This window comes from Hippopotamus amphibius, chromosome 6 (genome assembly GCF_030028045.1).
Source record: "Hippopotamus amphibius kiboko isolate mHipAmp2 chromosome 6, mHipAmp2.hap2, whole genome shotgun sequence".
NCBI classification, from domain to species: domain Eukaryota; kingdom Metazoa; phylum Chordata; class Mammalia; order Artiodactyla; family Hippopotamidae; genus Hippopotamus; species Hippopotamus amphibius.
Window position 1 is genome coordinate 171,392,726 of NC_080191.1, and position 23,490 is coordinate 171,416,215.

The following is a 23,490-nucleotide window of genomic DNA, read 5'->3' on the forward strand; positions in this document are numbered from 1 at the left end:
CTGGAATAGTTCCTTGTGTGGTTGATCACCTTTCTGGAGTATGAGCACTCTTGCCTCTTTTTGTCATGCTCTATAGACCAAAGTATTTTCCAGAGTTCTAATTACTATGGTAAAAGCTCCTTTTTTATCAGCTGCCAGGAATGATAAAATTTGAAGAAGAAAAACCAAAACTTTTAAATACCTGGGATTCAAAAGCTTTTTCTTTGAACATTTATTTTGGATATGCATTTTGCATTTAAGTTGCTCTAGTTTTTATTCTTATGTGGTTATTTAACAAACTCTTTCTCTCTCTTCTGTACTTAATATCTTAGGTAGATGATAAAATGCTCAGCTCAGTAGTAGGTTTGCTCCTTAAAGGTACGAGGATCTAGGGACTTTCCTGGTGGTCCAGTGGTTAAGACTCCATGTTTCCACTGCAGGGGGCAAGGGTTCGATCCCTGGTTAGGAACTTATGACCCTCCATGTCGTGTGGTGCGGCCGAAGAAAAAAAAAAAAAGTATGAGGATCTACAAAAGTTAGTAATCCAAAATGACATTTTTCGTTTATATACTCGTTAGAATGCCAGTCCTGTAAGGTGTTTCGTACTGCAAACCAATGCTCTCTTAATAGTCCTGATTCATATATAGTGTTAAAGATCTAAAAAGTCATACAGGAAAAAAAAAAACCTGTTAAACTTTTTTATCTCATTGTTTCCCCAACTTACTTGACAATGGAACCACTTTAAACAGCCAACCTACCTTTGACACCCTGTAGGACTCTCAAAAAATAATTGGGAAATAACACCCAGATAAATTAGTTTAGAGGTCTGTGGACAATCCTGGGAAGTTTCAAGCATACTAAAGACTATAAACTTTGTCCTGAAAGTGGAGTCTAATACAGGGGTTGGCAAACTTTTTCTGAAGGCCAGATAGTAAATATTTTCAGCTGCCTGGGTGATATGGTCCCTGTTGAAGCTATTCATCTCTGCTGTGAAAGCAGCTGTAGAAGTGCTAACCTGAGTATAACTGTGTTCCAGTAAGACTTTACAAAAACAAGCTGCAGACCTGTAGTGTGCTGCCTGCTAGTCTGGCAGGTCAAGGAGAGATGGAAAACATTTTATCATCCTCTTACTCTTGCTCCGAGTTTTTATAGTGTTGTTCATTCAGTTTGAGCTGAGGTATTGAAAGGGTTAAGATTTATTGTATGGTTAATGCCTAATTCCTCAAATTACTCATATTAGAGTAAGGAAATTAGAGGGGTAGTTCATCTTCAGGGCTTACATTTAGAAATTATATACTAGGAATTCTTCTTTAGGGTTTTATGTGGCATTGGCTTATTGGTCTTCTAGTTCATGTCCATAACACTTTGGGGGAAGTGAAGATCACCACATGTGGTGTCCTGTTTTGTCTTTTGTAAAATTTCTGTGAGTGGGTAGGCAGTACAGATTTTACCTCCGTGATCTAAACTGTAATTCCACTGTTATTAAAATAGCGGCTCTTTGTTGGTTAGAAGGCATTATTAGCTTGATAAAGTAGCCCAGAAGCATACTGCATGTGTGCAGCATTTATGTGTAGAACTATCAATGCAATTGAAAATGTTTATATTCTTTCCTCTGGTAAATTCCCCTTTGGGGACTTTATCTTAAGGAAATAATCTGAAATTTGGAAAAAACTGTACTCTTAGAGATGCTTATTTCAACAATATTTATAATACTGGAAACATTAGGGATAAAATGTTAATTAAAACATACATATATGAAGAAATATGAAAGTGATTACATAAATATGATGACAACACTGGGTATTTTTCCCCCCATGATGAGGCTTTGGGAGATTTAAGCTTTTTCTTTTCCATATTTTTTGAGTTTATTGTACTAAGCATATATATATATATTTTTTTTTTTTTAATGAGGATAAAATCTTTTTTAAAGTAATCTGTATATAACTTTGACTTAATAGCAATTTCTTTCAAATATTTATTCCAGAGAGTAGCAGATCGACTGTATGGTGTATATAAAGTACATGGGAATTATGGGCGAGTTTTCAGGTAAGCATTTGCAAACTTTTATAGTAAACAGCAGCAGGCTCTAAGAAGCTTTTTGCGTAAGAACTATAATTCTTGAAAATATAAGAGTCTGGAAAGCAAAAAATTATTATTATTTTTTTAAATATATTTATTTATTGGCCGTGTTGGGTCTTTGTTACTGCATGTAGTTGTGGTGAGGGGGGTTACTCTTTGTTGTGGTGCGAGGGCTCCTCATTGCTGTGGCTTCTCTTGTGGAGCACGGGCTCTAGGCGCGTGGGCTTCAGTAGTTGTGGCACATGGGCTCAATAGTGGTTCACGAGCTCTAGAGCGCAGGCTCAGTAGTTGTGGCACACAGGCTTAGTTGCTCCGAGGCATGTGGGATCTTCCTGGAGCAGGGATCGAACCCGTGTCCCCTGCATTGGCAGGCGGATTCTTAACCACTGCGCCACCTAGGAAGTCCCAAAAAATTATTTTTTAAATGATGTCCTATAGTAGCAGTCTTCAAACATTTCAGTGTAAAACTTTTCTTTAAATAAAAAATAATAAGGGAGTCCAGTATATTGAGCAGATAAAAGATAAACTACTCTGAAGCAGTGAGCAGTCTTTTACTTTCTTGGCAGAATGCCCAAGAAGATTCCTTTGGAAATCACTGTCATATAGTTACTGATTTTCTTTTTCTTTTCTTTCTTTGTGTCACTTTATGATTTCTGAAGGTTTTTGCAAGATGGGTTTTTCAGTCTTGGGGTAATACTATTGTAAATTAGAATATTTACTTGTGTATATAACTTGCATATCTTGGTTATTTTTGAGCTTTTACTTTTGTGAATTTTTGTGCATATTAATTATATTGGTTTTGACATTTTAGAAGTTATTATCCGAATCTTCTTGTAAGAAAAATGCCCTTGCTGATGTTCTAAGTCCTTTTGATTGAATTAATCAAAATAATTCATTTAACATATTTGAATAGGTAAGGCATTCATGTAGCACAGAATTCAACAGGAACAAAAGCTTATGTAGTGAAAAGTCTTCCATCCTGCCTGTCAACCACCCAGGTCTCCTCCTCTGAGGCAATTAATCGCAGTTTCTGAGTTACTAGTGTATCCTTCTAGTAAAATGTAGCATTGTAAATGTATATATTACATACAACAAATGCATTTCTCTTCCCCCCCTTTTTTACACATGGAAAGGGAGCATGTTTTATACCTTACTATGTTCACTTGTTTTACTTTGCTATTTTTTTACTTAAAAACCGCTCTCCAGTATATATTATCAGTAAATAACTGTATTGGGCTTTATTGAGCCAGGGGCATCATAATTTATTTAACCAGTTTCTTCCTGATAATTATTTCTAGTCTTCTGCTGTTGCATTCAGTGCTGCAATAATCATTCACACATGACTGAGTATATATGTAGGATAAAATTCCACAAATGTTGTTACTGGGTCTAAGGTTAATTAAATTTGTAGTTTTGGTAGATATTGCCAAATTGCCCTGTATGGAAGATGTTCAACTCCCACCAGCAAAGTGTTAATATCTGTTTCCTCACACCCTTACTCAGTGTGTTAGTAAACTTTTGTCTTTTATCAGACCTATGGTGAAAATGCTTTCTAGGGACTTCCCTGGTGGCGCAGTGGTTAAGAATCCTCCTGCCATTGCAGGGGACATGGGTTTGATCCCTGGTCCAGAAAGATCCCACATGCTGCAGAGCAACTAAGCCTGTGCACCACAACTACTGAGCCTGCGCTCTAGAGCCTGTGTGCAACAACTACTGAAGCCCACTCGCCTGGAACCTGTGCTCCACAACAAGAGGAGCTGCTGCAATGAGAAGCCTGCTCACCACAACAAAGAGTGGCCCCCGCTCACCACAACTAGAGAAAGCCCTTGCAGCAACAAAGACCCAACACAGCCAATAAATAAATAAATAAATAAATATTTTAAATAGATAAATAAAAATTTAATTTTTAAATAAATTATCACATTATTTAAATAAATTTTAAATAAATTAAATTTATTTAATTTTTATAAATTTATTTTTTAAAATGCTTTCTAATTCACGTTTTTATAGTTATGAATGAAGCTAAACTTTTTTCCTAATGATTAACAGCCATTTTTTTTTTAATTTTCATAAGTTGTCCGTATGTATCTTTGGCCCTTTTATTCTGTTGGGCTGGTAGTCTGGTTTCTTAATTGATTTGCAGGAGTTCTTTATCATTTAGGAAAATTAGGCATTTGTGAAGTGTATTGCAATGTTTTCCCCACTTTGTCGTACATCTTTTGACTTTTCTTATGGTGCCTTTTGATATACAGAAATACTCAATTTATTAAATTCGGTTAACATACAGGTATTTAGTTTTTCTCCTTTATAAAATGATAGCCTCTGACTTTTGCATATATCTTAATAAGGTCTCCTCCAGTATGGATTATAAAAAAATGTCTTTCATTTCTTCTACATTTTTGTTTTATAAATTTTTGATTCATATGAAATTTATTTGACTGTCACGTGTGAGATGTGGCTACAAATTTATTTCATTAATTTATTAGAGTAACAGGTTATCTCTGCGTCTTTGGTTGGTCAAATGCAGGATGGGATAACATCAGCATTATATGACTTTTTTAATGAAGAGAAGCATATTAATGCTGTAAACACATAGAGGCTTCCTAGGTGGGACCAGAGTAACTGTCTGAAGTCTGCTGCGTGATGTGCAACTTACTTGCTTTTAGATTTATGCACAAGTCAGCCCTGGTTTTAAGAATATTACTCAAACTGGAAGTTTAGTTCAGCTTGGAGATATGCTCATATGGTAATTAACATAAATCAGAGACTCCCAAAGGTGGTGCATTTATTGTAAATAATAAATGGACTTGTGTTAATTTGAGAGGCAAGTGGATAAAAGGTCACTTGGCTGAATCAAATTTTAAAGAAAATTATTTGCATTAATGTTCTCATTGATTGACCTTTGTGCTAATGTCAGCAAATTAATATACAACCATTTTACAACCTCAGGTGGTTGAGGTAATTTAAGCAGGTGATCAAGAGCCTGAACCAGAGCACTTGGTGCCAGTAGGGACTATCAAGGAGACATAAATGATAAGATTTACCAGTAGATTCTTTCAGTCATTCAGCACACATTTGCTGAGCTCCTGCTACCGTAGTATGTGCTAAAGATACTAAGATTTAACTTGCAGGCAGCTGAATGATTAGGAACATCGTGATAGACAGTGTAGGAAAAATAGCAGGTTTGAGGAATGAATTAAAGGGTTCTATTTTGAATAGATTGCATTTGATTTAAAGATTTCTACTAAGCAGTTGGAAATTTGGGTCTGCAGTTTAAGAGGCTGGTGAGAATATGAGTTGTGTATAAAAGTTATATCCTAATAGAATGATTTTTACTGTAGGGTTAAGGGGATGATGTTAGAGGGTTAGAGTAAGTCTGTGAGAGACTCAAGGGCCAAACCTTGCAGAATACCTATGTTCAGGGATCAGGCAAAGAAAAAGAACCAGTGAGGGAGACACTGGGACATTGATGAGGGGTGTGAATGTCAAGCAAGTGAAGGGAGCACTTCAAGAAGAAGCTGGAGTTATACTGTAAAGGAACTGAATTCAGTCGAAAAGAGGGGAAATGAGTAAATAAATCTTTGGTGTTAATTTGGAGAGCAGTTTGGTTTGAGTGATGTAATGTTATATTGCAGTGGTCCTAGAAATGACAGGAAAGATTAAGGCAGGAAAGATAGCAAGTTACTGATAAATCTTTTAAGAAAATCTCACGGTACTTACAGAGTGAAGTGAGTTAGAAAGAGAAAAACAAATATCATATATTAACACATATATGCGGAATATAGAAAAATGGTGCAAATCAACCAGTTTGCAAGGCAGAGATAGAAACAGAGATGTAGAGAACAAACGTGGACACCAAGTGGGGAAAGTGGGGGGGGGGGGGGTTGGGGGGGAATGAATTGGGAGATTGGGATTGCTATATATACATTACTAATAAGAAAAAAAATCAAATTGTACACTTGAAATATATGCAGTTTATTGTATGTCAGTTGTATCTCAATAAAAGTTCTTAAAGGAAAAAAAAAAGAAACATAAGATCTAAGACCATTTCAGTAACTTTTTGGAAGACAGAAATGCTACAAAACAATTGTGTAGGATTTTTTTATTTAAACAATTAACTTGACATTTATTCTTTTTATAAAAAAGTATTTATAAAAATTAAAGTATGCGGAAAGTTTTCAAATAAATGTGTTCTCTCAGCCTGTCTCAAGAAAAAAAAAAGAAGAAAGTTTCATGGTATTGATGAACCCAGTGACAGGGCAAGAATAAAGATGCAGATGTAGAGAGAATGGACTTGAGGACAAGGCGCGGGGCGGGGGTGGGGGTGGGGGGGGACGAAGGGGAAGCTGGGAGTAGCACTGACATATATACACTACCAAATGCAAAACAGATAGCAGTGGGAAGCTGCTGCATAACACAGGGAGGTCAACTCAATGGTGGACGATGACTTAGACGGCTGGGATAGGGAAGGTGGGAAGGAGTCGCGGGAGGGAGGGGATATGGGGATATATGTATAAGTATAGCTGATTTACTTTGTTGTACAGCAAAAACTGGCATAACAGTAAAGCACTTATATTCCAATAAAGGGCTTAAAAACAAAGTCTCTAAGGTTATTCTTGAAGGGGTATAGAGCCTGTTTGTGGTGGTGGTGGTGGTTTTTTGCAAGGTGGAGCAAGGGTAGGAGGGTGGATGGGAGAGAAGATAGAGAGGAAGGTACAGAGCTGTTTCAAAGCAGAGGAGCAGTATGTTGTAGGAGGCCACATTAGCTGACTCCTGTCTTAGTAAAGCAGATGTCTCTGCTGAGAACAAGTGGGGTGATTCTGTGGTTAGGAAGCTTGAAAGAGGAGATAGAGGGCGGTCTATCTCAAACTAATGGAGGAGGAGAGTTCTTAAACTTGTGCTACTGCATACCCTCCTTTACCTTCCCTTACCAGCTCCACGGGGGATTGGCTGGAAGCAGCTGTGGCAAACGCAGAATCTCTTTGAAGACTTGATTTCTGTCAGTTTATTCAAATTTTGCATTTTACTCTGTAGAACATCCATGGATGTTTAAGTATATAACTTTCCCCCCAAAGCGTAAAAGTAAAATTCGTTCTTCAGAAAAAATTGTACCATGCCTATATAGCTTCAGATATCCAAGATGAAGATCCCAGTTTGAGAAGCACTGATGAGGGTGTCACTTAGGAATGTGGGAAAGGATTGCTGAGCAGTGCCAGTTGGTAATGAGTGTTTTTTTAATCTTTTCTTTTTGTTTCCTTTTTATTTTTTCATTGCTTTTGTGGTCAGTGGCACTACACTGACCATAAGAGTAATGAAAAGATGGAGGGAATTCCCTGGTGGTCCCGTGGTTAGGACTTCCGAGTTTTCACTGCTGGGGCCTGGGAACTAAGATCCCGCAAGGTGCACAGGGCAGCACCCCCGCCCCGAAAAAAAAGGGTAATGAAGAAATCCGTAAGTTGAGAGTCACGTGATTGGAAAAAAGTTTAACGTGTTTCTGTTCTTTGGTTTGAAATTCGAGAGGGGTTGAGAGGGGAAGAAATACAAAGCTGATTTCATCAGCTTTGTTTCTTAATTTAAATGTTTTCAATCTATATCAAGTAATTTTGTAAAATTATGCCTTGTTGCTAAATTAGAGATTGGAGTGAGAGAATGCACTAAGAAGAAAGATCGAGCTATGAGTAGAAAAGGACTGTCAAAGAGGGAAAGACAGGTGACGAGATGTAAACTTACATATTAGTAAGTTTATGAGCAGGAATTAGATGCACAGAGAAGAAACAGGGAAGATTTTTGTAATATGTTCATGTTGTGTGTTACTGTTAATTTTTTTTTTAAGTACAGTTCATTTTGTGCTCTTCTTGAGTTCCTAGGCTTTCTTCAGCTTCCTTCTGAATATAGCACCTGATCCAATTTAAGATAGGCCAAAGGGTCATTCCACGTAGGTGCTTATAGGACTTGTCTATATTTTCACTAGTTTCAGGAACTTTAAGATCTCGACCTGTCAAGAATTGGACCAAACACTTGACCTGAAACCAATAGACTGCCAGATATTTCTCCAGCAAAGATTAGCAGGGAATTACAATTCCAGGCTGCGACCACGGTGAGCCGCACGCACATGCCAGTTCCCGCGGGCGAGGGAGGAGAATGCTTTCATGGAGCATCAGAATCCTGACTTTTGAGTGAACCACGTCAGATCTCTGAGCCCGATTTAAATATCTGTTCACTTGTGGGGTTAAATGGGGACAGTGATTCCCAAACCCTTTTTTAGCATGGAAGTCTGTTTAAATCATAGGGAAGTATATACAAATAAAACTTATCACTGCAGGCCTGCTTGGGGCTAGAGACTTTCCCTCCCAGGCCTCTATCCCTGATGAGCACCAGACTGGGTGATTAAGCTTAGCTCTGTATCTCTATTCTTGTTGTAATAATATCTTTATTCCTTTCCAAAGTCTTGACCCTTGGGCATTCTTGGAGTTGTTTCTGAGAATGGAAGTGTAAAATGCTAGAGCAGGAGGGACCTTTGTGCTTTTATAGTTCAGATTCCTTAATCCGGGAGATAAGGATGGAAGTTATTTATAGTTATTATGCAGTATTGGCTATATTCCCCGTGCTGTACAATATATCCTCAGAGCTTATTTTACACATAATAGTTTGTACCTCTTAATTTCCTACCCCTATCTTGCCCTTCCCTCATTCCCTCTTTCCACTGATAAGCACTTGTTCTCTATATTTGTGAGTCTGTTTCCTTTTATTGTATTCACTAGTCTTATCTTTTAGATTCCTTATATGTGATAACATATTGTTCTCCATCTGACATTTCACTAAGCATAATACCCTCCAAGTCCATCTGTGTTGTTGCAGATAGCAAAATTTCATTCTTTTTTGTGGCTGAGTAATATTCCTGTGTGTGTGTGTGTGTGTGTGTGTGTGTGTGTATGTACACACACATATATATACCACAGTTCTTTATCCATTTGTCTGTTGATGGACACTTAGGTTTCTTCCATATCTTGGAAATTGTAAATAGTGCTGCTGCGAACATTGGGGTGCCTGTACCTTTTCAAATTAGTGTTTTTGTTTTCTTCACACTTATAACCCTGGAGTGGAACTGCTAGAGCAGGCAGTTAGCCAGATGTGAGCAGAGAAGAGGCGGGACCCTCTTGTGTCTGAGTGTAACCTTTCGCTCATGATACCCTCATTACAACAGCATCAACATTGCAGCCAGAGCAGCAGCCACCGTGCACCTGAGGCCACGGCAGATTGAGAGGAGCAAGGACAGAAACAGCCCCTCCTCTCAGAAAGATGGAACTGGGATGAAAGCCAGGAAATTATCCCAGAGCCCCTCCCACCTTGATGAATAGTCCACCCATTTGCACACCCCATATAACCAGCTTGCCAAAAGGAGCTCAGGACAGCTGCTCTTCTGAGCTTGCCAGCTCTCCCTCCTGAGGGTGTGCTGTCACTCAGTGAATCTTCACTTTGCTTACTTGACCTCAGTGTCTCGTCTCTGAATTCTTTCTGTGACAAAACAAGAACCTACTCTTCGGCAACAGAATTGCTGGATCATATGGTAGGTCTGTTTTTAGTTTTTGAGGGACTTTCATGCCATTTTCGACGGTGGCTGCACGAGTTTACATTCCCACCAACAATGTACAAGGGTTCCCTTTTCTTCATGTCCTTGTCAGCATTTGTTATTTGTGGCCCATTTTTTTAAAAATTTTTATTTTTAACTTTTTATTTTATATTGACGTATAGACAGTTAACAATGTTGTGATAGTTTCAGGTGCACGGCAAAGGGACACAGCCATACATATACATGTATCCCCAAACTCCCTTCCCATCCAGGCTGCCGAATAACATTAAGCAGAGTTCCCTGTGTGGTACAGTAGGTCCTTGTTGGTTATCCATTTTATAAATACGTATTTATTTTATTTTTGGCTGTGCTGGGACTTAGTTGCAGCATGCAGCCTTCTTAGTTGAGGCATGCATGTGGGATCTAGTTCCTCAACCAGGGATTGAACCTGGGCCCCCTGCATTGGGAGTGTAGAGACTTACCCACTGGACCACCGGGGAAGTCCTGGTTATCCATTTTAAATATACCAGTGTGTACGTGTCGACCCCAAACTCCCTGACTATCCTTTCCCCCCTATTTGTGGTCTTTTTGATGACAGCCATTCTGATAGCTGTGAGGTGATATCTCATGGTTTTGATTTGCATTTCTGTGATGATAAGCAGTACTGAGCAGCTGTATGTCTTCGGAAAAATGTCTATTCAGGTCTTCAGTCCATTTTTTAAAGAATATATATATATTTATTTGGTTGTGCTGGGTCTTAGTTGTGGCTCACTGGCTTCTTAGTTGTAGCACGCAGGCTCGTTAGTTGTGGCATGCAAACTTGTAGTTGCAGCATGCCTGTGTGATCTAGTTTGCCGACCAGGGTCTGAGCCCAGGCCCCCTGCATTGGGAGTGTGGAGTTTTAACCACTGTGCCACCAGGGAAGTCCCTTCGGTCCATTTTGTAATCGAGTTGTTTGGTTTTTTAATATTGAGTTCCATGAGCTATTCATATATTTTGGATATTATCAGTTATAACATTTGCAACTATTTTCTCCATGCAGTAGGCTGTCTTTTCATTTTGTTGGTGGTTTCTTTTGCTATGCAAAAGCTTTTAGGTTGAATTATGCCCCATCTGTTTATTTTTGCTTTTGTTTCCTTTGCCTTAGGAGACAGACCGCAAAAAATAATGCTACGATTTATTTCAGACAGTGCTCTGCCTATATTTTCTTCTAGGATTTTAATGCTTTCCTGTCTTGCATTTAGGCCTTTAATCCATGAAGTCTCTGAAATCATATGCAAAAATTTTGTGTGTGTGACTTTCCCCGCTAAGGGAGAAGCTGTGTAGTCTTCATCACATGCTACAGAAAATTTATTACTCTTTGATCTGGTTCATCTGTGACAATTACCCATCCATTACGTACTTTATGATAGCAGTTACGCCTCATAAAGTCAAGGCTGAATCCCTCTGTACTTTAATAGATCCTTGTTAATGGGCCCTCCCCTCCCTCCCTAAACCGGTTCATAGTTTCTGTTTCCAGTCCTAGGCACGTACCTGGACCGCAGTTAGAACCTTTTGTTTAGCTAATGCTTCTTAAATTGTAATGGGCATACAGGTTACCTGGAGAACTGTTAAAATGAATGTTCTGAATCAGTAGACCTGGAATGAGTACTGCAAGTCTCTGTTTCCAACAAGCTCCAGGTGATGCTGTTCATAGACTACAGTTTGAATAGTAAAGGGCTAGACTATGTGTATCTTGAGGGGAGAGCGCTTGTGCCTCATAGTGGCTGATACATAGAACCCAAGGCATGTTTCCCTCCTCACAGTGATTAATTCATTTATCTGTCCATACTTTCATTTTACCTACAACCTATAAATGCCGAGTATTTATCAGGCACTAAACGACTTAATAGGAGTAAACAGATGATTAAGTGTAAGTCTTACCTTTCTTGAACTGGTTTTTAATCTTGTTGGGTAAACAAAAGAATTAAATTTGGTCACACTGTCCTTGAGTTGGTAGCACATTAAAAAGTGCTTAAAGATTAGATGGATGAAGTACCTGTGGAACATTCAATAGACAGTTGATCTGGACTGTCCATTAATTCTGTTGATGTGACCTACAGCTGCATTAACTGCGATTGCTACATTACGCACGTGGCTAGTTATGCCTGTAATCTGCCAAAACCCCTAGACTTCGTTTTTCATATGAAGAACTGGGCTTTAGGTATATTGAATTTGAAGTGACAGAGGTATGTAAAAGCAGAATTGTCTTATAGGCATTGGAAGTGTGGCTTTAAAGCTTAGTTAATATAGCTAGAGATATTAAAAATTCATTTCGCAAACAGCAAAGCACAAAAAAAGGTTCACTGTTGCTATTACTATTCTGAGAGTAACCATATGAGTAAAAATTGTAAGAAGATGTTTGTTTGTTTTCCTTCCTTGACAATTTTAAAAACCACGTGAGAGTTTTCGTTTTCCCTTCCCGTATTATAAGCGTATAATCTGGTATTTCAGGAACAGTGTATAAAAACTACAGATTAACAGAATCATAGTGTTTTAATGTTTTCCCTTTCATGATATATACAGTTGAAGGTGTTTATTATACATAGCAGAAAAACTGGAAACAATCTTTAATGGTCAGGAAAACGGTTAAAAAATTATGAGCTGCCATCTGAAATAATGCTGAGAACAAATTATTTTAATAATGTGGGGAAATACTATTAATGGGAAAAAGCATAATACAAAATTGCATATACTACATGATCTCAGCCATATTAAAATGAGTAAATAAAAAGAACTAGAAGGAAGTATATCAAATTATGTCATCTCAGTATTTAGGATTATAGATTTATTTCCCCCTTTATTATAATATACATATACATCTTCCATAAATATACATATACAAAATGATCTGTGGTTTTAGTAGACTTTGTCATGCAGCTTTGGTGCAAGTTATTGAAGTTTTATGGTACACCTAAGTATTTCTGTACAATTGTCCTTTTCTGTTACCTTTTAAGATAATGACTTGTAATCATGTGTGTTTATCAGAATCATCCATGTAGTGTTTAAAAATATCTACCAAACGTGAAATGGAAGGCTAGTGGGAGGCTGCTGCAGAGCACAAGATCAACTCGATGCTGGGTGATGACCTAGAGGGGTGGGATAGGGAGGGTGGGAGGGAGGCTCAAGAGGGAGGGGATATGGGCATATATGTATACATACAGCTGATTCACTTTGTTGTACAGCAGAAACCAACACAACATTGTAAAGCACTTATACTCCAATAAAGATGTGGGGGAAAACAAAAACCATGCCTCAGCTCTATCCCAGAGATTCTGATTAAGTAGATTAAAAGCAGGGCAAGCATTCATAGTTTTTAAAAGCGCCCCAGTTGATTTAAATAGGCACCCTAGCTGAGAAAATTGTCTGTGAGCAGAAACTGTTTTGTATGATACTTACTTTGCACTTAGCAGCAGCAGACATAAACTTATGGACTAACATTTTAAAGCCTTCACTTGCATTTAATTGTTAAAGTTCAGGGGAAAGGAGCATATTTGAATCACAGAAAATAAATCCAAAGTAGATGCTATACATTGTTTAAAAGCTATCTAGAAAACAACCTTGTAAAAGATTCCATTTAGTAATATTCCATATCTAATTCATGACAGATTTGGTTTTATCTTTTCTCCTCTTAGTGAGTGGAGCGCCATAGAAAAGGAAATGGGCGATGGACTGCAGAGTGCTGGCCATCACATGGATGTGTAAGTACCCAGAGAATTTAAGGGAGAACCTGAGGTGACATTTAGTGCTGAAGTGTTAGTGATTCTTCTGTTTTTGTAAAGTTTGCTCTCTGTATACAAATCTGACTTAAAGAAGTTTGTCTCAGGAATGCAAGATTAGCATTCAAAAATCTTTCAGTTCACTTCACATATTAGCAGAATAAAGAAGAAAACCCATAGTTCATTTCAATACATGTAGAAAAGGCATATCAACATTTATTCACAGTAAAAATTTTCATCAAACTAGGAATGTAAAGAATTTCCTGTCTAAAACTTACAGCTGATACTGTACTTAATACTGAAATATTGATGTTTTCTCCCAAAATCAGGAGCAAGGCAAGGTTGTCTGCTCCCACCACCTCTAGGAAAAGTGGTAGTAGATGTCCTGGTCAGTGCATGTAAAACAAGAAGAATCAAATAAGGGGCATACACCTTAGAAAGGTAGAAGGAAACTGTCTTTATTTGCAGTTAACAGGATCTTTTATGTAGAAAATCATAAAGAGTCAATCAAAAATATTATAGAACTAACAGCTGAATTTAATGAGAATGCATGATATACAATGAATATATAAAAAAATACTAGTAACAATTGGAAAACAAAAACTAAAATGTTATTTCTAATAGCATCAAAACAGAATACTTATGGGTTAATTTAATGAAATATGTGAAAGACCTCTACACTGAAAACTTTATATATAAACACTGCTGAGAGAAAGTAAAGACCTAAGTAAATGGTGAGATTAACCATGTTCATAGACTGGAAGATTCAGTAGTGTTAATATGACCATTCTTCCTAAATTGCAGTCCTAATCAAAACCCCGGTGACTTTTGAATAGAAATTGATAAGCTGATTCTAAAATCTATATGGAAATTCAAAGAACGTAGAGTAGCCAAAACAATCTCGAAAAAGGACAAAACTGGAATATATCACCTGATATCAAGACTTAGTATAAAGCTATAGTTATCAAGCGGTATTTAGATAAACAGATCAATGGAATATGATGGAGTCCAGAAATAGATCCACATTTACACAGTTCGTTTCACGAAATGGTTCTGGAATAACTGGATATCTTCATGGAAAAAAATGAACCTTGAGCCATGTCTCACACCTTACATAAAAACGAATTCAATTTGGGTGATATATAATGTAAAAGCTAATTACAGCTTTTAGTAGAAAACATAGGAGAATATTGTGCAACCTTTGAGTAAGCAAAGATTTTTTTTAAAGCAGACATGAAAAGAAAAAACATATTTTTAGGGATTTACCTGGTGACGCAGTGGTTAAGAATCTGCCTGCCAATACAGGGGACACGGGTTCGAGCTGTGCCCCAGGAAGATCCCACATGCCACAGAGCAACTAAGCCTGTGTGCCACAACTGCTGAGCCTGTGTGCCGTAACTATGGAAGCTGGAGCACCTAGAGCCTGTGCTCCACAACAAGAGAAACCACTACAATGAGAAGCCTGTGCACCACAACGAGGAGTAGCCCCCACTCGCCGCAACTAGAGAAAGCCCGTGTGCAGCAACAAAGATCCAACGCAGCCAATAAATATATAAATTTATTAAAAAAATTTTTTTTTAATGGTAAATTGTTCTTCATCAAAATTAAAAACCTTATCATAAGACACCGTTGGAAGTGGAGGGAATGTGAGAGTAGAGTTTCAGCTGGAAAGATAAAAAGTTCTGGAGATGGATGGTGGTAATGGTTGCATAGCAACATGAATGTGCTGCCACTGAACTGTACACCAATAAACTGTTAAAAAGGTGAATTTACATTATATTTTACCCCCCCCCCCCCCACACACACACACACACACACCAGTAAGATAATGAAGACGCAGGCCACAGACTGGGAGTAAACATTTCCAACCACAGTATACAAAGAACTCCTACAGCTGAATCATAAAAGAAACAAAAGTATATTTATTTTATCTAAGTATTATTTTTCTTTGGGCTATTATTTAAGCTGACCAGCTGCTTTTCAACCATTGTGTTAAGTCTTCCTGCTTTCTGTGGACTGAACATTTTCAGTATTTGCAGGAATTTGGGATTATCTCTTCACTTGGTGTATTTAAAATGTTAAATAAAGTTAATTTTAGTAATGATACCCAAAAAATCTTTACCATTTACCTTTTTCTATCCAAAGATGTGCTGCTTATCTCTACGCCGTTTCCTGTCTTTAAGCCACCAGCCACCTATCCACTTTTTGTTTTAATATTAACTTTTCCAGATTTTAGTTCATAGATTTATGAACTAAAGGCAGTTTTTCCTACTCTTAACAGTGATTCTCAAGGTGTTTTTTATTCATATAGGAGAAATTCCACACTTAAGAGGAATTTACATTTGTTAAGCAAATGTAAGTTTATATTTACAGAATACATATTTTGCCTGCTTTTATAAATACTGTAAGCACATCACTTTTCAGTGAGCATTAATATAGGTTTTTTGTTTGTTTTTAGAATTCAGTAAACTTGTTTATTTATCTACATGAAGCAGGCTTGGAGACATAAAGTATATTTTTCTTTTATGCCCATGCTAGGGAATCAGAATTAATTTGAAAAAAGGATGCTTCTTATACCATACAGAAGTAGTAAATGACACAGCCCATGTCCTTAGGGAATTTATAATGTGATCAGAGAAAACCAACAAAAGAGACCATTTCTTTGATAAAAATTTAAGTTCTCAGTTTTTGATAAGAGATTAGCAGTAGAGATGAATAGGACTAAAGAAATCTGGGAAATTTCTAGAGGTACTGAGATACATGTGATAAGATTTGGAGAAGCAATGTCGAAAGCCATCACATTTCTGTGCAAGGAAAGACTCAAGTCCAGAAATAAGAATGGCACAGCAGTGAAGGGCTTGTCCAGGTCAAAGCAGAGGTTGCTACTGAGAATCAGAATAAAATAAAGCTTCTCAAATTTTCTGTAATCTTTATTTGCTCGACTTTTCTTTTTGTAGCTTTTTGGCATTGCTGTACGTAGTTGCTACCGTGAACACTTACATACCAATTATACTAAACTCTTATTCTTTGTACAGATTTTGCAGCCCTTTTTATAATATATTTGAATAAAAGATATTACAGTGCTTCTTAAGCTCCCTTCGAAGGACTATTTTTTGTTTGCTTTGTCTTTTTATTTTCAAGCCCTTGCTGATCAAAAAAAATAAAATTGCCATGGTAATTAAGGATTGCTGATACAAACTACTGTACATAAAACAGATAAGCAGCAAGGGTTCACAGTACAGCGCAGGGAACTATATTCAGTATCTTATAATAACATGTAATGGAAAATCTGAAAGAAATACATGTATAACTGAATCACTCTGCTCTATACCTGAAACTCACATAATATTGTAAATCAACTGTACTTCAATGAAAAAAATTGTTATAAATGTTTCTAAATGCTTATTCTCACTTTATGTACTTATTTTTGTCACTCACGGGTAGCAAGTGGTCTGTGGACCATGCTTTGAATAGCCTTTCTTTACAGCATTAATACACTGTGTGCTGATAAAAGCGCTCTATGCAATGTTTTTTAAATAGGTACGCATCTTCTATCGATGATATTTTGGAAGACGAAGAGCATTATGCAGATCAGTTGAAGGAGTACCTTTTTTATGCAGAGGCGCTGCGGTGAGTATAATATACCAGCCAGACACAGCCCCATGGCTGGTAACCGTCCTCCTCATGTGCTGCTCTAAAATAGATAGGAAGGTGAGTTTTAAATGAGTTCATCCCCCCAGATATTGAGAGGGCTCATTGTATTCCTGTGTGTTACAGAGTGCTAGACATAGAGATTTAAGATGAGTCCTGTGCTTGAAGCATTATATCGATAAAACCTGTGAGTCTCAGGCTTCAGCTGTGTCTGTATGTTGTTCTACTTCTTCCAGTCTGGAACGACATATACCATCTCTCAACATGAACTGTGTCTGGACAGTGGGACTGGGGAAAAGAGAGGATTCTTGAAACTTTTATTTTGTGCATTCGTGTATTGAATCTTTTTTTTCCAGTGAGCATGCATTACTTTTATGAAAATAAAAACTAATAGACATTTCTAAATAAAAAGAAGGCTTTGAGATAATATCTTTTTAAACAATACTCAATTGTTATGTGAGATTATAGCATTAGTTCCTGTTATACAAAAACTTTTTTTTTAATGTATATGATAATGGTATGTTTATTGAAAAAAATGTGGCAAGTGTCTGGAAAACAACCTTTTTTGTTTTTAAGTATATATAAGGTTTTTATGCTTAGGTTCTGCTAGATTAAATTTTTAATGTTGGGCTACTACATTTTAAACTTGAAAATTTGGGGTATAAAAGTTGACCATAGTAAGATGTGAATGCCTCTCCTTTACTCCTGGAAAAGAATTTAACATATTAATAGAGAAGCCACAGAAGTTAAGTGGCAGCACTCTCTTCCATCCCGTAGGGCCGTGTGCAGGAAACATGAACTTACGCAGTACGACCTGGAGATGGCTGCTCAGGACCTAGCGTCCAAGAAGCAGCAGTGCGAGGAACTGGCAACTGGGGTGAGTGGTTTCCATTTAGGTCTCTGGTACTATAGCAAACCTTACGTGGAATGGGCTGCAAGATACCTGTAGCTTTTACAGGAAAATAATTTGTGAGCAACTTTATAATTCTTTTGGTTATAACCTTAATATAAAAAGACGTGAGGACTTCCCTGATGGCGCAGTGGTTAAGAATTTGCCTGCCAATGCAGGGGACATGGGTTCCATCCTTGGTCCAGGGAGATTCCACATGCCGCGGAGCAGCTAAGCCCCTGTGCCACAACTGCTGAGCCTATGCACTAGAGCCTGTGAGCCACAACTACTGAGCCCATGACCCACAACTACTGAAGCCCGCGCTTCTAGAGCCTGTGCTTCACAAGAGAATTCACCGCAATGAGAAGCCTGTGCACCTCAACAAAGAGTAGCCCCCACTCTCTATAACTAGAGAAAGCCCACGCACAGCAGCGAAGGCCCAGTAGAGCCAATAAATAAATAAATACATCTATTTTTTAAAAGATGTAAGCCATTAAAACATGTATTATATAGTGTTGTAAGAAATTTTGTCAACATTGCTCTGTGTAATAAGAACCATCTCCTTTCTAAGTCCAAGTGAAAAGACATTATTCTTTGGGATTGAAATAATGACCTTTGCCAGGTTTAATTTTACCCGGTATATTATAGAAATTTTAGTTAACTTTGAAAAACTTTGCCCTATTAGAATGAGTGCCTCTCTCCTAACAAGGAGCTTTTTGTGTACTTTATTCTTGAATGCTTACAGTGAGTACTTCTGAAGAAAATTCCTTATCGTATTAGACTTAGGTCACTTTCATAATCAGCTTTCTACTGTCCCACTATTTCATTGGAATAAATAAGCTGTAATGGTGAGAGCACACAATCTGAAAGTAAAGAAGCAGTGACAGTGCCATCATTTATAAGTCATTTCATAGTTAACAAGTACTTTACTTTTGAAAGTGCTTGTGGGCTACCCACATAGAGATATGTGGGAAAGGACCTCTAACCATGAAACAGGTGCACACTGCCTTGATTTATTTATTTGGTTGTGCTGGGTCTTAGTTGCAGCTTGCTGGCTCCTTAATTGTGGCATGCATGTGGGATCTAGTTCCCTTAACGGGGATTGAACCTGGGCCCCCTGCATTGGGAGTGCGAAGTCTTAACCACTGTGCCACCAGGGAAGTCCCAGGCATCCTATTTTATTAACAGATACTAAGTTTTAGTGTGAGTTACACAGATTTTTAATAGTTTCTTTAGTTTGGTTTATTTTCATTGTTGCTTGTTGAATTTTAACTATTTTTTATATCACAGAGTAATTTAAAAAATATTATCACTAACATAAAGAAATAATGCCTAATACTTCACCTAGAAGTTTTCCATATGTTGAAGAAGCTCAGTTAAAATTTTTCCCTTTTCGATTCTTCCATATTTTCCAGTGTTAGAAATCTTATTAGTAGCTCCCTGGTTGTAAGGCTTGGGGGGTTTTCTGTCTGAGCTAGGGGGGAAGAGGCTGTTTCCCTTAAAAAATTGTGGTAAAATGTACAGAACATAAGATTTATTATCTTAACCATTTTTAATGGTAAAGTTCAGTAGTAGCAACCACATTTACATTGTTGTACAACCAACCTGAAGAACTCTTTTCATCTTGCAAAACTGAAACTCTGTACCTGTTGAACATCATCTATCAATTTCCCTCTCCACCCAGCCCCTGGCAGTCACCATTGGACTTTCTGTCTCTGTGAATTTCACTACTCTGGATACCTCATATAAGTAAACTCATACAATATTTGTCCTTTTGTGACTAGCTTATTTCACTTAGCATAATGTCCTCAAGGTTCATCCATGTTGTAGCATATTTCAGTGTGTGAGTGTTTGTGTGTGTTGTTTATCCATTCATCTGTTTCTATTTCATTTTAGACCGTGAGAACATTTTCTTTGAAGGGAATGACTACCAAGCTCTTTGGTCAAGAAACTCCAGAGCAAAGAGAAGCCAGAATCAAGGTGCTAGAAGAACAAATAAATGAAGGAGAACAACAACTTAAGTCTAAAAATCTGGAAGGCAGGTAAAAATGTGAGATGTTTAACATGGCTAGACTTGTAGACTCTGTGGCAGATTGTTTATAGCCATTCTCAGCTTCACCAGTGTCCCTGGGGGTAGCCTGTTCTAAAATACAGTGATTGAGTATTCCTAAGAAATTTGTGTAATCAAAAATCATGTTACATAGAAACAGTTGTTTTAGTGTCTGGGAAAGAGGAAGAAGAAAGTGTTTAAGCTGCATAATATTGTTTTCCTGCACTTTTCATGATTGCTATCCTTTGTCAGTTAAAAGCCTGATTAGTCTCCAGTGCCCAGCTCCCGCATTACTTCCCTGTCCTCACGGGCTGTCATAGCCCTTGGTGCCTGCCACTGTCGCGTGGTAGTTTTGTATTGGGTGGTTGATTGTACAGTGTGACTGTCCCTGGCTAAATTGCAAAACCTTCAAAGTCAGTAACTATGTCTTTTTCATCTTTATGTCCCAGCACCTTGCATGGGGCTTGGAATGTAATTATTCCATAAATATATTTAGAAATTCAGTTCTCAAAGATCTGTCATGACTGTTGGACTCATTTTTCATATTGTTGTTTTCATCTGATAATTGTTGAGCAGACCAAGAATGTATCCTGATTTGGAGGTGGTTTTGTTAATTTTTAGAACTACTGGCAACAAGTAGTCAAAGTAAACTCTCATGAATAGAGTTAAAAAGACAAATGGGACTTCCCTGGTGGTCCAGTGGTTAAGATTCCGCACTTCCATTGCAGGGGGTGCAGGTTCAATCCCTGGTCGGTGAAATTACACATACCACGTAGTGCGGCCAAAAAAAAAAAAAAAACCCAAATAGCTCTCAGAATTTTTAAAACTCTAGTTGTCATAAGCATATGATAAATGTGGTACCTAGACCATCTTGTCAAAAAGAATGTATGTTTTCCAGTGACCCCCAGGAAGGCAACTTCATGTGGCATCTATTAGGCTTATGAGCTGGTTCAGGAAGCCCTTCACATCTATTTTATAGGAATCACTTGAAGCTGGAATTCTTGTGGCAAAATAGAGATTATTAAAATGTAGAAGAATGTATGACTGCTTTTTCTCCCACTATAGTTTTTAGGAAGAGAAAATATAGTTCTATCTTTTACACGCAATAGCTTTTTCCTCTATATAGACAAAAACCCAACTCAGATGAGAAGCAGTTATTTGAATTTATAATATGTAGTTTACTTAATTTAAATAAGGGTAATAATAATGACCGTACCTTCTATTTCAGAGAATTTGTCAAAAATGCTTGGGCTGATATTGAACGCTTCAAAGAACAAAAGAACCGTGATTTAAAGGAGGCCCTTATAAGCTATGCCATCATGCAGATCAGTATGTGCAAAAAGGTAGGTTTTGGTTTCAGTGAATGTACAAGTATATTCAGAAGTGCCTGCAGATTTCTTTAAAATCAGTTTCTTATTTGGACCAAGTATTTATCATTTTCATTTTTAAAGTCCATCCTTCTCCTCTTCCAGAATATTTCCCAACTTCTCTACTTAATTTTGAAAGAAGTGTCATAACCAACATAGCAGTTACTGAGTCTCCACTCACCTAAGGTTCCAGATCTGTATGCCCATTTATCACTTGTACTTGAGAACAGGTACTGACAGCAGTACTGTGGTACGTGTCCAGGGCTTGCTGCCTTAGGGCAGTGAAGTGCCCTTCCTAACAGTCACATGTACTTTGCTTGCAAAGTGGTTTAAATATTATTACGTGTCAGAGTAAATCCTTCGTGTAGCTGATATCTGTAGTGGAAGATGTGAACGTTTCAGGCTTATTCTGGTTAAAATAAGTGTTTTGGCAGTGATGGAAATCTTTCTAAAATGCTGTTGTAAGAACAAAATTTAAAACATTCCTTAACCTTTTTTATAACCCAAGATCTGCCTGTGCAACCACCAGTCAGTCCCAGTGCTTTACATTTCCCTAGCACCTCACAGTTTACTGAGTGATCGAACATGCTTTATCTCAGTAAATCATATCGTAAGATGCATTCCTACATATGAAGACATTCTTAGAGGGAAAAAATCACATTCATATAAACACTCTTATGCTCTGATTTATCCGAGATTTGTATTTTGTGGCTCAGAACTGTCACTAGCAATAGCAGTAGATAACAAAGATGTTTTAAGACAGAAACACCAGACTCACACATTAGTCCATGGGCCAGATTTATAGTTATGCCTCAGTGAAATTGTAACTTACTTCATGCTGTAGATCTTTGGGGTCGCTTAAGAGAAGTTAAAACCATGACTGGTCAATCTGCAGATGCGGATGGTTGAATGTACTGTAGTTCGGGGTGTTTTTTGTCTCTGCTGCTGCATTTCATCAGCTCCTTCTGCTGCTTCATGTTTACAAGTCTTTCTAATCTGCTGTTTTAAATCTTGGGTGGTCTGAAAGATTAGAAAACAGAGGTTTTTAGAATTGGTTTCGTTTTTATTCCTGTGAAAGATTCATTAACAGGTTCCTGTGATCTCCCATTTGTTTCTTTTCCAACGTATACAGAATGCAGACTTTGTATAATGGCTCAAAGGACTTTCCCCCCTGCCACTTTGCTTAGGGTGAGGTGGTTGAGGGTACTAGAAAGTAATCTCTGAATAAAAAAGATATTACTGTAGGTATGTTTGGACATACTGTTGGATATCTTGTGTGTCTACTCGTGTACCCTAAGATAATTATAGTAACAGGAGCTTACTCACATGAGATTAAAAGAGTGTATGTTCACCTTATTTTTTAAGAACAGTGTTACAATGTTTCATTGTGTTTTATTTTCTTTCCTAAGTGGAATAGATTGTTATATTTGAAAATCTACAGTGCTATTTTCTTTAGAAACTTAGAATTAAGTATGAGAAGTCAATGTTAACATCAGCTTTTTTTGATAAATGTGCATATCTATATATTTCAAGTTATTTTATCTTCTTAAATTAGAAATTATAAAAATAATACATATGCTCATTGCAAAAATTTCAAATAAGCCAGAAGCATATTAAATAAAAATTCTCCTCCTTCCCCAAATCTCTTTTTGAAAACTCAACACTGTTACATCTTCATGTGTATCTTTTCAGAGTTATCTGTATGTAAACAATCATTTACAAAAGATACACTTTCCTCCTTCCCACAAAAACAGGGTTGCATTATATGTGCTAGTGTGTTGTTTTTGTTTTTTTCATTTGCTGTCCTATGGATGTCTTACTAGAACAGTGCACATGAGATCTATCTTAGCCATTGTAACAATGAGTACTCCATTAGATACTACTTTATGCAGGCAATCTGGGACATTTTAAAGGATTTGTGTGTGTGTGTGTTTGAAGATTGATGTTTTTCCTATTGTTTGAAGTGTCAATAAATAGTGACAAACTTTAATGTTTAAATATTAAAGAAAATATTCTTTCTTCATAAATTAGCAGTTATTAGAAAATATATATCTTCTTTATTGAAAACATACCTTTATTTCTACCACTTCCTAGATTTTACTGTTACATTTTTATGAACATGCATTTTTTTCCTAGTTTCAAGCATG

The 23,490-nt window shown here is 37.2% G+C and overlaps 1 protein-coding gene across 3 annotated transcripts in view; it reads left to right on the top strand.

Annotated features, from left to right (window-relative positions):
* Nucleotides 1-23,490, top strand: part of SNX4 (sorting nexin 4) — a 64,669-nt gene that overhangs the window by 39,512 nt on the left and 1,667 nt on the right. For all 3 annotated transcript variants that reach the window (XM_057738181.1, XM_057738182.1, XM_057738183.1), the window contains 6 exons: nt 1,964-2,025; nt 13,303-13,368; nt 16,927-17,016; nt 17,815-17,914; nt 19,823-19,968; nt 21,205-21,319. In XM_057738181.1, coding sequence (XP_057594164.1) covers nt 1,964-2,025; nt 13,303-13,368; nt 16,927-17,016; nt 17,815-17,914; nt 19,823-19,968; nt 21,205-21,319 — 579 coding nt within the window. The remainder of the gene's footprint in view (nt 1-1,963; nt 2,026-13,302; nt 13,369-16,926; nt 17,017-17,814; nt 17,915-19,822; nt 19,969-21,204; nt 21,320-23,490) is intronic.